The 14,278-nt window shown below is 49.4% G+C and overlaps 2 protein-coding genes across 2 annotated transcripts; one reads left to right on the top strand and one right to left on the bottom strand.

Annotated features, from left to right (window-relative positions):
• Window positions 1–61: 61 nt before the first annotated feature.
• LOC103477400 (ectonucleoside triphosphate diphosphohydrolase 6) lies at window positions 62–6,637 on the top strand. Its single transcript, XM_081616411.1, is given in 15 exon segments — window positions 62–359; window positions 932–1,110; window positions 1,113–1,172; window positions 1,274–1,350; window positions 1,418–1,566; window positions 1,746–1,816; window positions 2,370–2,405; window positions 2,563–2,651; window positions 2,749–2,828; window positions 4,085–4,152; window positions 4,348–4,449; window positions 4,526–4,666; window positions 5,747–5,803; window positions 6,115–6,221; window positions 6,297–6,637. Coding segments are annotated over 14 exon segments (1,299 nt in total). The 5' UTR covers window positions 62–359; window position 932; the 3' UTR covers window positions 6,381–6,637.
• A 1,331-nt stretch (window positions 6,638–7,968) lies between these two features.
• Window positions 7,969–10,116, bottom strand: LOC103477399 (barrier-to-autointegration factor A-like). The gene is made up of 4 exons (XM_081616410.1): window positions 9,975–10,116; window positions 8,619–8,745; window positions 8,240–8,404; window positions 7,969–8,145 (listed from the first exon to the last, which is right to left on the bottom strand). Exons 2-3 carry the CDS (start codon window positions 8,742–8,744, stop codon window positions 8,258–8,260), a joined length of 273 nt encoding a protein of 90 aa, XP_081472536.1. The 5' UTR covers window position 8,745; window positions 9,975–10,116; the 3' UTR covers window positions 7,969–8,145; window positions 8,240–8,257.
• Between the last annotated feature and the right edge of the window lie 4,162 nt (window positions 10,117–14,278).

The following is a 14,278-nucleotide window of genomic DNA, read 5'->3' as shown; positions in this document are numbered from 1 at the left end:
ATATATTTAAATATTTAATGACGTTTTACCGTCCACGTCACCGTGCGCGGTCTGACGTCATTATTGCGCGCCGGTTGTAAACAGAGGAATGTAGTTTATCCGGAACTTGACCGGGTCGGTACCGGTAGGTCCTGCTGGAGTCCAGCTGACCTGGAGCAGCTGACTGGTTCGGTCCGGTTCGGTTCGGTTCGGGAACTGTCCGGTTCGGAGAGTTCTTCCGGGTCATGTTCGGTTATTTGAACGGAACCTGAAGACCGACCGGCTTCAGTCTGAGCCGACCCGGTTCGGCACGCCATCATCATCAGAACCGAGTCGGAACCTGGGCTCGAACTTGACCAGCTGTTTCCCTTCGGAACCAGGTGAGTTCTGCTTCCGTCTTTCTGATGGTCAGGAGGTTCTGGTTCTGGTCCCAGACCCGGTTCGGTTCATCATAAAGCTTCAGGTTCGGTTCCGCCTCCAGTCTGTCCTCAACAGGTAAACTGGACCGGCGGAACCGGGCTTAGTACCAGCTGATTACAGGTCCATAAAGGTTCTGTTCAGAAGTCTCAGTCATCTGGTTCTGGCTCTGGTTCTGGACCGATCCGTTCAGAACCAAACCTCCTGGATGACATCTGGATCCAGAACCGGGTCTGATGAACCAAAGCAGAACCTTTCAGATTCCGGATCGGTTTGGTTCGGGTGATGGCAGCATCATGCTGCGGGCTGAGCTGGTGGTTCTGACCCAAAACCTGGAGCTGAACTGGAACCGGGTCATCAGACTGATTAAACTGGTCCTGAGCAGAACCGTCCAGAACCAGCAGGAAGTTCTGGTGGTTTCTGGAACCGGTTCCCGTCCAAGTAGAACCAGAACCAGAGATGTGGTTCGAGCTGATGACAGGTCTGTGGTACCGGGTCGGGTTCTGCTCTTGCTGAAGGTTCTGTGTGGTTCCAGAATGCGATCCAAGATGGCTGCCCTGTTCCTCCTCCTGGTTCTGGTTCTGGTTCTGCTGCTCTTCCTCCAGCGGTTCTCCTCCTCCTCCTACCGGCCGCCGCCGCACCGACCCGCCTCACGCAGAACCGGACCGGCCCGGCCCGGTTCCTCTGAAGGAGACGGACTCCAGTACGGAGTCATGTTGATGCTGGGAGCACTGGGACCAGAGTCCACGTGTTCCGGTTCCGGATGGAGAACCGAGGTACCGGTTCTGGTGGTTCTGAAGGATCTAACCACTGTTAACTGGGACAGACTGAGGTTCTGGTTCTGGTCTGCTGAACTGGGTTTGGTCCTTCTCCTCAGGGTTTCCCAGTCTGGACCGGGAGACGTTCCGGGCCATAGAACCGGGCCTGTCCGCGTACGCCGACGACCCGCAGAAGGTCAGAGGGGAAACCGGGTCAACCCGGTCCGGTTATGGTTCTGATCGGTGTCGTCTCGTCTCTGCAGTGCTCCGCCGGCATCGTGGCGCTGTTGGACCTGGCCCGGTCCGTCGTCCCCCCGTCCCACTGGACCAGAACCCCGGTGGTTCTGAAGGCCACGGCCGGCCTGAGGCTGCTGCCTGGAGACAAGGCCGAGCAGCTGCTGGACCGGGTGAGGTTCTGACCCGGTTCTGGTTCTGTTTGACCCGGGAGCTCTGGCTGTGAGGTTCTGGTAGAACCATGCAGGTTCGGTTCTGATGGTGGGAACCCGTCCAGCGGTTCTGGTCCCAGTGGAGCAGCTGTGACCCGTTCTGCTGGTTCTGGTTCTGATCCGGTTCTCTCGTTGTCCAGGTGAGGGCGCTGTTCCGGGAGTCTCCCTTCCTGTCCACGGAGGACGGCGTGTCCATCATGGACGGAACCGACGAAGGTACGTCTGCTCCAGAACCGGGTCGGTACCGGGGCGGATCAGCCGGTTCTGGAGCCTGTGGAGGTTCTCCAGAACCCGCCCAGCATGTGGGAAACGGGTTCTGGTCAATCGGGTCAGAACCAGAGCATTAGTGGACCAGACCGGACCGGACATCGTTTGTTAGGAGGCCCGTATGGGCCTGGTGACCCGGGCTGGTACCGCTGGTACCGGTTCTGGAGGAGCCATGTGACGGCAGATAATCCGTCAGATTAACGGACGGTGAAAAAAGTTCTGAACCCGGTTCTGACCCATCTGGACTGGGACGACTTTAAAAGGATTAGGTTCTGGAGAACCAGTCCGATTCCAGAACCTGGGATCACTGGGTCGGGTTCTGGACCAGGAGGTCAGAACGTCCAGAACCACCCGCACCTGGAGGAATGGTTCTGGTCCAGCTGAGTCCAGAACCGACCCGATACCGGGTTCTGCCTCCAGCTTCAGTCAGAACCAAGAGGCGGAGTCTGGATGGGTTCTGGGGACATTTCAGAACCTGACCCGGTTCTTCTTCTCTCCTCAGGGATCTCAGCCTGGATCACCATCAACTTCCTGACAGGTGAGCAGAAACAGGAAGTTCTGATCCGATCCGACACCTGGAGGACCGGTGGTTCTGAAGAACCGGGCCGGTTGGTCCAGTCCGGTACTGTTCCCTGGACGGGATCAGGTAGAACCCGTCTGGACCCGGTTCTGATGAAGCTGTGTTCTGGTTCCAGGCGGGCTGCAGGGTCCGGACCGGCCCACCGTTGGCATGTTGGACCTCGGCGGCGGCTCGACCCAGATCACCTTCAGCCCCCGCCATGAGGTGAGGACGGTTATTACACGACCCGCTTTGTTCGCCTCGGTTCTGGTGGTCAGAACCAGAACCAGAACCAGAACCTGTTGTTCTGTCTTCATTACAGAAAACCATCCAGATGTCGCCAATCGATGACATCAGATCCTTCCAGATGTTCAACCGCACACACACCGTCTACACACACAGGTACACACACACACACACCGTCTACACACACAGGTACACACACACCGTCTACACACACAGGTACACACACAGGTACACACACACACCGTCTACACACACAGGTACACACACACACCGTCTACACACACAGGTACACACACAGGTACACACACACAGGTACACACACACACACCGTCTACACACACAGGTACACACACACACCGTATACACACACAGGTAAACACACACAGGTACACACACACACCCTATACACACACAGGTACACACACACACCGTCTACACACACACCGTCTACACACACACCGTCTACACACACAGGTACACACACACACCGTCTACACACACAGGTACACACACACACCGTCTACACACACAGGTACACACACACACCGTCTACACACACAGGTACACACACACACCGTCTACACACACAGGCACACACACACACACCGTCTACACACACAGGTACACACACACACCGTCTACACACACAGGTACACACACACCGTCTACACACACACCATCTACACACACACCGTCTACACACACATACCACACACCGTCTACACACACAGGTCACACACAGGTACACACACACCGTCTACACACACACACCGTCTACACACACAGGTACACACACACCGTCTACACACACAGGTACACACACACCGTCTACACACACAGGTACACACACACACACCGTCTACACACACAGGTACACACACACGACACACACACCGTCTACACACACAGGTACACACACACACCGTCTACACACACAGGTACACACACACACCGTCTACACACACGTTTGCATTGCTATCTTTGTGGGGACTTTCCATTGACTTCCATTCATTTCTACAGCCTAATCCTAATCCTAATCCTAATCCTAATCTCAACCAAAACTCAATTCACACCTTAGTCCTGAATCTGACCCGAACCAAAAACAGTGTTTCCCCTTGTGGGTCCAGGCTTTGGTCCCACAAAGAGCATCTGGTCCTCACAGCGTAGTATGTGTCAGGTAAATGGTCCTGACAGTATTACACACACAGGTACACACACAGGTACACACACACACCATCTACACACACAGGTACACACACACACCATCTACACACACAGGTACACACACCGTCTACACACACAGGTACACACACACACACACACACACACACACACCTACTCTACCTGGGTCACACGGTGCAGTCATGTGACCCATTGGACCCGTCGGTCAGTGACTTCCTGTCTGTCTGCAGCTACCTGGGTCTGGGTCTGATGTCGGCTCGGCTCGCTGTCCTTGGAGCCGTGGACACTCCTCCTGTAAGTGTCTGACCTTTGACCTGGTCTTAAGTCATGAGTCGCTTGTGGGTCCGGTTCTCTGTTGAACCAGAACCTGGTTCTGTGTTTCCTATCTGACTTCCTGTGGCTGGGCGTGTTTTCAGGCTGGAACAGGAAACAGGAAGTGCCTGGCAGTGCTTCCTGTAGCTAAAGGCTAGCGTGTGTTTCTGTGTTCCGGCAGCAGGGGGCAGCGCTGAGCGGGTCAGCCCCTGCCTTGCTCCAGGGTTCTCGGGCAGCTGGGAACACGCTGACGTCGTCTACACCCTGAAGGGCCAGAAGGAAGGTAGAGGCACCTGATTGGTCTGTGACATTTCCCAGCATGCAGCGGGTAGGAACCTGAGTGCTGTCTGCGTTTCCAGGGGAGCCGGTTTACGAGGCGTGCCTGAACAAAGTCCAGAAGGTTCTGTACAGGAAGCTGAGCGCGGCGCCTGAGGCGGCGGACGTCGACTTCTACGCCTTTTCCTTCTACTACGACCGCGCCGTCGACCTTCAGGCCATCGGTACGGAGAGCAGCAGCAGCTCTGGCTCGGCTAGTGATGTCTGCTAATCTAACTGCCTTGAGATCTGGTATCGCCGTTACTTCCTGGTGAGGTTTGAAGAGGCCAGAGCTCTGATTTAGCTCCGCCTGCGTAATCAGTGGAGCAGCTGGAATCAGATTAGAAATCAATAACTGGATTATTGATTCTCAGTTTGCAGCGATGGATCTGATTTAGTGTTGGTTTCCTGATAATATTGCTTCTGAGCGGTTTGCTAGCGTTAGCATCTTAGCATCCATCGCTACGTTTTGCTTAGCTAGCAGGGAAACTGGAAAAACCTTTTTTATTATCGTTATTTATATAAACCATCTGGATAAAATAATGTTTTCATCATGAATTCAGAACAAACCAGTAGAAAACAGATTTCAACACATTTAACTTTAGGAACAGTTTTACAGAAGCGACATCATGTTGTGATGTTTGGCTAATGAAACATTATTTACACAATAATCAATGATCTGGTCAAAACAGTTTCACAAAACTAATGATCTAAATCTTTAGTTGATATTTTACGGTTCACATTTATCCACATAAACCTCAGGAAGACATTAGTGGGATAATTTTATGTATAATTTTAAATAGCATTTCTTTTATTTTGGAAAAGATAAATATTTCAATCTTTCCTGTTTCTAAGCATTTTGTCCCTTTTAGTGGCTCAATAACTGGACCAGCAGCTTCTCATGACCTCATTATTGCATTTGACTAAATGAAAATCAACATTTTCAATCTAAAATCTGAAAACGAGGGAAAACCTGGAGCATCTGAAACCCTGTGGATACCGACAGGTGAACCGCCAGGTGGGCAAACTGGCTGCTGATTGGTCGATAACCTTGTGAACGCAGCTGCTTCTGACCAATCAGCTGGTTTCACCCGGTTGGTCCTGATTACAGCACGCTGCGCTCTGATTGGTCAGGAAGGCAGACCCATGGTGGAGGTCAGAGGTCAGGCTGGAGAGGACCGGACCTCCTGCAGACCCAGGATGAGACGGGTTCTGGTTCTGTTGGATCAGTGCTGCTTTCTCACGTTCTGGTTCTGGTTCTGCAGATGAGGCGGCGGGCGGAACCATCCGAGTGTCGGACTACGGCCAAGCAGCTGAGAGAGGTGAGAGGGCGCCGCCTGGTGGCAGCTTTCACGCCCTGCTGTTGACATCTTCAGAATTAGGAGTCGGGTCCAGCAGAACCAGAACCTGGAGGTCCAACAGAACCAGATTTTTACAGAATGTTAAACATTCATTTTATTAAAATGTTTGCTGTCATTCATTACGTTTTGCTGCCAAACCTGTTTGATATGAAATGTAAAAAACAATAAATCTGCCATTAAATACAGAAACGTTTTCTACATCGGTTCATATAAAAAGCCTCCAGGAAGTCATGTGACCCGCTGCTTGTCTCTGATTGGTCGGCTGTCTGCAGTGTGCCGCGGCCCGCCGGACCTCCAGAACCCCTTCCTGTGTCTGGACCTGGTCTACATCTCGGTTCTGCTGCAGGAACTCGGCTTTCCGGCCCACAAGCAGCTCAGGGTGAGTCTGGAAATCCAGAACCCGCCGACCCGGTTCTGACCCGGAACCGACCCGTCCTGTGCTCTGGTTCTGCAGCTGGCCCGGACCGTCCGCCAGGTGGAGGCCAGCTGGGCCCTCGGCGCCGCCTTCCAGCACCTGGAGGCCCTCAGGAGACACTGATGCTTTTATTCTGAAGGGCTCCACACAACATCCTGCTCTGATCCAGGCCACCTGGAGGCGACCTCTGACCTGCAGCGGGATCATCAAGGTGCCATGGAGACGAACAGAAGCTGTGACCTATGACCTCACTTTCTGGTTGGTTCTGGACCAGAGCCGCTGAGCGGTACCGACGGGTCTGCAAACAGACAGGACCAGGTCCGGTTCTGAACTGGTACCAATTGGACTCTTGGACTGGTGAATAAAGCTGTGAACTTTGACCCTGCAGCTGCAGTCTGTCTGTTTCTCACTGAAGTTTAGATCTGATTTATTGGTAAATATCGATCAGATTGTTATCGGGAGATTTTAACATCATGTCTCCGATGGTGTTAGCTTAGCTTTGATGCTAACATCCAGGGTCTCCCAGTCCAGTCCTCAGGGGCCACCGTCCTGCACCTCTGCTCAACACCTGGACCAGACAAACGGCTCGGTTCTGGCCCAACCAACTTAACCAGGGCCTGGCAAAGCTGGTCAGTTTGGACCCGGCGTTGTGGTGCTAGACCGGACCTGCTCCAAACCGGACCTGCTCCAGACCGGACCTGCTCCAAACCGGACCTGCTCCAGACCGGACCTGCTCCCAACCGGACCTGCTCCAGACCGGACCTGCTCCCAACCGGACCTGCTCCAAACCGGACCTGCTCCAGACCGGACCTGCTCCAGACCGGACCTGCTCCCAACCGGACCTGCTCCCAACCGGACCTGCTCCAAACCGGACCTGCTCCAAACCGGACCTGGTTACAGCCAGGAGCTCATCTGACTGACGATTTTTTTTTCTAGCAAATTTTCAACCTTCATCCTCAGGATTTTATTTCACATTCAGACATTCTGAGAAATAAATTTATGTAAGCGAAATAGAAATAGTCCCAGGAAATACTTATTTTTCCCACAATGCATTGTGAGACCGCGCTCCTGTGCTCCGTCTGTGTGTCAGACAGAATGGTAGGGAAGAGTTCCTATCTTTGTGAGACACTCAGCGTTGGTCTGAAGCACTTTGACAGAAAACTATAAACCCTAGAAAAACGTAGAAAACATTTTACGGGAGACGGCCGGTGAATCTGTCCTGACCGACTGAGACTGACCGACTGAGACCCACTGGGTGATATTGGTGGCCGTGAGGGGAAGTTAAAGTCATTAATCCACTGTGCTGTGTGTGTGTCAGACAGACTCATATCCTTATGAGACACCCAGCCTTTATGTGGCCATTTTAACTCCATTCTAAAAGTAGCAGCTTCCTTCCCGGGACAGACGTTTTCGTACCACTTGTGTGTGGAAGAAGCATATAATCATAGAGACTGCAAATTGTGGTAGAGCAGCAGCTTCCTGCCATGCTTTGCAGGAACCAATGAACGCTGCTGAGGGAACTCAGACGTGTTGGAGCAGAGATGCAGCCCGTGAGGATGGGACTGGGAGACCCCTGATCTGGAAGGTTCTGGGGTCGAAGGAGGAGCTCCAGAACCGTCAGTCCGCTCTCTCTGATCCAAACCTGTCAGGGAACCCCTCACCTGCTGAACCTGCAGCTCTGGCAAACGGCAAACCGGGAATCAGACAAACATCTGGGCAAAGAGATTTAATGACAAACATTTACAGAATAAGGAGGAGAAAATCTGGCAGCTCAGAAAAGCAACGCAGAGCGGGAACTGGAGGGGCGGGGCCTCCGTGGAAGGGGCGGGGCCTCTTGAGGGGCGGGGCCTCCGTGGAAGGGGCTGGCCCTCGGAAGGGGCGGGGCCTCCGTGGAAGGGGCGGGCCCTCGGAAGGGGCGGGGCCTCCGGGGAAGGGGCTGGCCCTCGGAAGGGGCGGGGCCTCCGTGGAAGGGGCGGGCCCTCGGAAGGGGCGGGGCCTCCTCACAGGAAGGCGTCGCACCAGTCCTTCAGGCATTGGGCGCAGTCATCAGCCTGCTTTCTATTGGCTGCGGTGACGTCCTTCAACCAATAGCAGAACAGCTCTGTGTCTTTCCTCAGCAACAGGAACTGACCCAAAACCACGTAGGCCTGGAAACAGAACCGAGTCGGGTCAGAGGTTCTGCTCAGGGCTGACCCATTTGGACCTGATCCAGTCCTGGTTCTGATCCCTGCAGGCACTGATGACTCAGAACCAGAACCAGGTCAGACCTTTACATCTTAAACAAAAGGCTCATGCAGTGCCTGTTGGAGCCGCAGCGCCCCCTGGAGGCTGGAACGGGTCGGCGGTTCCTTCGGGTTCTACCTTATCGTAGCCCTGCTCCGTCAGGCTGTGGCCCAGTCTGTCTCCGATCCCGGCCAGCGCCATGACCGGCTTGTCCGCCATTGGCTCCGATACAAAGTTGCGGTGTTTCTGAGACGTCGTCGACATTCTGAGAGAAACAACATGGCCGTCAGCAGAACCAGAACCAGAACCAGTCCGCTCCGGACTACACATAAAGTTCAGAGCTCAGATTGATTTATTCTGGCTGCTGCAGGATTAGATTCTAATTATTTCAGTTTTCACATTCGTCCCAGCTCAGAGCGAGAAGCGGCCATCTTTGATTCTTAGCCCCCCTCATCCTCGCTGCTCGTTCAGCTGATGATCAGATTTATCTGATTTATTGGTAAATCCTGATCAGATCATCATGGTGGGAACTTTAACCTTGATGCTGTGATGCTGTTAGCCTGAATATAGCTTCAAAGCTAGCTCAGACCGGTAGCTTCAATGCTAGCTCAGACCGGTAGCTTCAAAGCTAGCTCAGACCGTTAGCTTCAAAGCTAGCTCAGACCGGTAGCTTCAAAGCTAGCTCAGACCGGTAGCTTCAAAGCTAGCTCAGACCGGTAGCTTCAATGCTAGCTCAGACCGGTAGCTTCAATGCTAGCTCAGACCGGTAGCTTCAATGCTAGCTCAGTCAGTGGACCTCATGCTGAGTGAAGACAGAACGATGCTTCTCCATCACTGATGGGTTTAATAGCCTGTAATTCTTCGTGGTCACTGAAAGTTTCACTGTAAGTTTTATGTTATAAGCTGATGGTGCCGAAATAAATAAATCGAACCAGCTGCTCAACCAGAACCGAAGCGTTACTGGGTTACATAACCCAGAGAAACCTTTACTTCAGTAACTTTTCAGGGGGGAAAAACTTTTTATTTTTACTACATTACCATATACTTTTATTTGAGTAATTTTATAGTTTATTATTTTTACTGCTGCTCACTGGATGAAGAACAAAATGTTTTAACCCAAAATTCACCAGCTGCTTTCTGCTTCGTTTCTTAAGTTTTATAATGAAAGAAACTGATTTGGAGAAAATGATTCCCAACTTTAACACAAAACTTCGTATTCGTCTGGTGATGACGTCATTTTCAAATATTAAATGATGGAAGTTCTGATGCGTTACTCTCAGTACTTGGATCGCCTTTTTACCAAATACTTTCTTGGACGGATAATGTTTACTGTGGTTTAGGTAAAACTACGTTCACGTATTGATCAGATCAGAACCGATCCGGTTCGGAAACGACTCCTTACTGCGGACAAAAACACGTCAAAACCGCCAACCAGAACCAGCTGGGATCACGTGACGCGTTTTACCTGGAGCGGTTCCGAACGGACTGACTCACCTGGACTCGGAACCGCGCTGGAAGTTCGTCCGGACCCGAAACCCTGAACATCTGACAGACAGGCGCTTTATTCTGAAAGGCCGGTTGACGCGCTGCCGCTGACGTCATGACGCACAGAGTCACAGCTGCTCTTAGAGGAGATGAGTCACTCTGAGCAGATGACGGTCAGATGACTTCCAGCTGCGGTTCCGGTCGGGTTCTAACCCGGTTTGACCTCTGACCTCATCAACATCTCCTTTACGCTCAGGATTTGATCCCACATTTTATTTTTTAACTTTATTTACCAAAACATTTCCAAACTAGTATGGCAATGTGCAAATCTATAAATAAGAGTTTACATCATTTAATGAACGTGAAGTAAAAACACCAGAAAGAAGAAATACGTGTTTTAGAATGAAGCTTTAACCTTAGATCCTCCTTTTTACCAGACCACACAGGTAAGTTTGTAAAAAGATTAACAGATTACAGAGTTTAAATGTAGTCCATTTATTTTATTGTACAGAAATGACCACATTAAAAGTCTTTGCTGATCCTGGGAACCTTAAAGCTGAAAATAGTTAAAACCTAATTAAATTAAATTAGACTGTTAGGGGAGGAATAATAAGGAAAATATAAATAAATAAACCTAAGTCAGGGTCCAAAGTGGGTCCTGGAGGCTCCTGCATGTTTTATTCTCTCCCTGGTTTAACACACCTGGATCAAATGAGGCTCGTTATGAAGCCTAAAGGGAACATTGACCTTTGACCTGCTGAGGAGGTTATTATTATCACTAGGAAGAGAACTAAAACATGCAGGATGCCTCCTGGACCCACTTTGGACCCTGACCTAAAGGTTCCCCAACAAAAACACACAAATCCTGGTGAAAACAGCAAAGAAAATAAAATAAAAACTTCCACTGGTCTCAATCTAGATCAGTTTCCCCCCCTGGTCCTCAGGCCCCCTGCTGTGCATGTTCTAGATGAGCCTCTGCTCCAGAACCGCTGATCCATCAGGTGCTGCAGAAGCCTGATAATCACCCAGAGATACAATCCAGGTGTTTCAGAAGGGAAACACCTGCAGGACAGGGGGCCTGAGGACCAGGGGGGAGAAACGCTGCTCTAAATAAAACAGCCATGGTCCCTGTTTAAAACTAGCCAGAGGGCCGGACAATAGAAACTCTCCTTTCCTAACAAAACAAAAACAACTTTCCATCAACAATAACTATCCAAAACGAACTGAAGCAAAACTGAAACAGCAGCAGGTCGATTCCTGCGAGTCACCAGCATCTGATCACCTGCTTTTAAAGGTAAATGCTGATTTCCTGTCCAACACGCCAGCTGCTCTGTCAGCGTCTGTATGGGCCACAGGAAGATAAGATGTTAAAGAGCAGAGCTAGTGCTTCTGCTGGCGAATAAAGAATTTCACCAGACAAAATGTTGATCATAGATTACCACTGAGTTTGGTTTTTCTATAATAACCAGATATTTTATATCTATACACAGATTCAGGAAGTTTTATGTTTTGTTTGATCCACCTTATTTCATATATATTTGATGGGTTTTTGTTTTTTTAGCTTTGTAGAAAACACAATTTATTTTTTCTATGTTCTTTCCACAAAATAAGCATTTATTACCATCAAGGTTGTAGATTTGATCGTATATAAGCAGAAATGTGTGCAGTAGAGACGGTTGGATGTCCAACATAGACGCTTCTAATGGGATCAATTGTTCCAACTGGGATCAATGTTGGTCATAATGACTGGAAATGGCTCCATAAGTTCAGCTCATTAACCATCTTTCTTTGGAGTTACTAAGATGTAGATCCGTTTAAACTCGGGATTAAAAGACAAACGAGAAAAACCAGCAGAGTGAGACCTCTTCCTGTGTTTCTCGGTCTTTGTTTCACAATCCACTTTTAGCCCCGCCCTCCTCCCCAGTGGGCGGAGCTCCGTGTTTTCCCGCTCCACCTGGACGGCTCGCTCCTCCCGGAGCCCGCCGCTCCTCGGGCCGCCTCTGGAGGCCCAGCGGAGAAACCTGGGCTCTGGTCCACATCAGCTGTCTGTCCCCACCGGTGGTCCACGTCCAGCTGTCTGTCCCCCACCGACGTCCAGGGTTTTTATTTTAAATCTCGTCTTTTAGATCTCATTTGATTTAATCTCTAAAGTTCTGATGATCAGTTTGAGACCAGAACCGCTCGGTTCGGTTCCGAACCGTCCAGGTCCGATCCGTACGGTTCACTTCTGAACCGTTGATCCGACAGTCAGAGAACGTTCTCCCGGTTCTGTTCGGGAATAACATTATTTCTGTTTCATAAACATTAGAATATTTTTTCTGTTGTCCATGTATTCAGTAGCAGTGCCTTTGACCCGGTTCTGACCCACTGGGTTTCCCTCCAGAATCGACCCAGTATTGGGGTTTATTTCTGAGCCATAAGCCGCGGTCATGTATTTGACCTTATTAGGATTTTTTCCTATTTATTTTGTTTGCACATTTTGGGACACACATCGTTCCATACCAGTTAAACCAGTTAGACCAGTTAAACCAGTTAGACCAGTTAAACCAGTTAGACCAGTTAGACCAGTTAGACCAGTTAAACCAGTTAGACCAGTTAAACCAGTTAACATTGTTTTATTCCAACACCAGCTTGCAGGTTTTAATTCAGGTTAGACTAAAGCAGAGCAGCGCCTCTGATTGTTGTTGCTGTTTTTTATTAAATGCTAATAACTAAAGTTTCTTGAATAGCCGTTAGAGAGTGTAGTATGGAAGTTTGTCTCCCCTGAATTAGAGAACCGGAAGTGGACAACCGGAAGTGGACAACCCAGCTAGCTAGCTGCGGTCCTGAAACCATAATAACCTCTCCGGTTATTTGTTATTCATCTAGGACATTTTATATGTCACATAAATATACTGCTCAAAAAAATAAAGGGAAAACTTAAACAACACAATATAACTGCAAGTAAATCAAACTTCTGTGGAATCAAACTGTCCACTTGGGAAGCAGCACTGATTGACCCTCGTAGAGTCAATCAGTGCTGCTTCCTAAGTGGACAGTTTGATTTACTTGCAGTTATATTGTGTTGTTTAAATGTTCCCTGTATTTTTTTGAGCAGTGTATTTAACTTTTTTTAAAAGCATGTTTCCGTTTTGTGATAGCTTTTGGTGTGATTAGTGAGTTTGATGGGTACAAGCTGTAGTTTGTAAAGTTAAGTCAAAAATTAGCTGCAATAAGTTTCACTTTTTCAAAGTCATATTTTCACCATGTTATTCAGTTTATCAGCAAATATTCCGCTTGTTCAGAGCTAAACATTAGCAACCTAATGAGTTAACTAGCTAAATTGTTTATTAGCAAGTTAAATATTTCTCTTTAAATATTTAAGTATTTGGTTTTAAGCCAAATCAGTGAATTAATAACTCTGCCTCATGTTTTCATCTCATTGCAGATTAAATTATCATTTTAATTCAGTTAATTTTTGACTGGGTAACTTTACAAACGGTAGTGTGTGAGCGCGCGCTGCCCTCTGCTGGATAAACTGCATCACTTCCTGTTTCCGGGCTCCATCCGGTCCCAGTGTTTGTTCCCAGGCCATTAGGGGAGGAGCCTGCAGGGGGCGCTGCGGGGTCTGCAAACCTGTTCACGTTCAGCAGGAGGATCCGGTGATGCTTTCAGGAACAATCCGAAACATAAACGCTGAGCAGTTCTACATTTGACCCAAAGCCCCCCCCCCCCTCCGCCACACACACACACACACACACATTAAATCTGTGAAATCAAACTTATACTTACAATCATTCAGATCAGAGTTGATTATGAAACAAACATTTATTACATTTCTAAAGTTTCCAGCCTGAAAATGGCTGGAAGCTGGCCAATCAGAGATCGTCTTTCAGCTCTGATTCGTTGACCCATTTTCACAGAGAACCTAGATCCAGAGACGGTAGATTTCCCTCCGGACGGATCAGAACCGCTCGGCTGAACTTTGCTTCTCTCTGTTCCTGCTTATAATTTTGTTGAAATAATAAAATAAACTGAACACAAACCAGGGCGTTGTCACATTGTGTAGTCGGGTTTTCCCAGAATGCATCAGTGCACAGTTTGAATCCGATCCGGCCAGAACCGCTGTTGGTGACAGAGAGGAAGAACTCTCCAGAACATGTTCTGATTGGTCCAGTAGAATAAAATTACTTTTTAGACTAGAACAAAGGTTCTGTGTGGTTCTGCTTAGTTTGACTCCAGAATCTGGGGTCAAACTGAGGTCCAGAGCCTCCACAGGTTCTGGACTCATGAACCTGTCATGAAATCTGACTGGTTCTGGTCAGGTTTTACAG

The sequence above is a fragment of the Poecilia reticulata genome, chromosome 15 (genome assembly GCF_904066995.2).
Source record: "Poecilia reticulata chromosome 15, P_reticulata-male-v2, whole genome shotgun sequence".
NCBI classification, from domain to species: Eukaryota; Metazoa; Chordata; class Actinopteri; order Cyprinodontiformes; family Poeciliidae; genus Poecilia; species Poecilia reticulata.
Note: the sequence above shows the minus strand (reverse complement) of the source record. Positions and strands in the feature narration are given on the sequence as shown.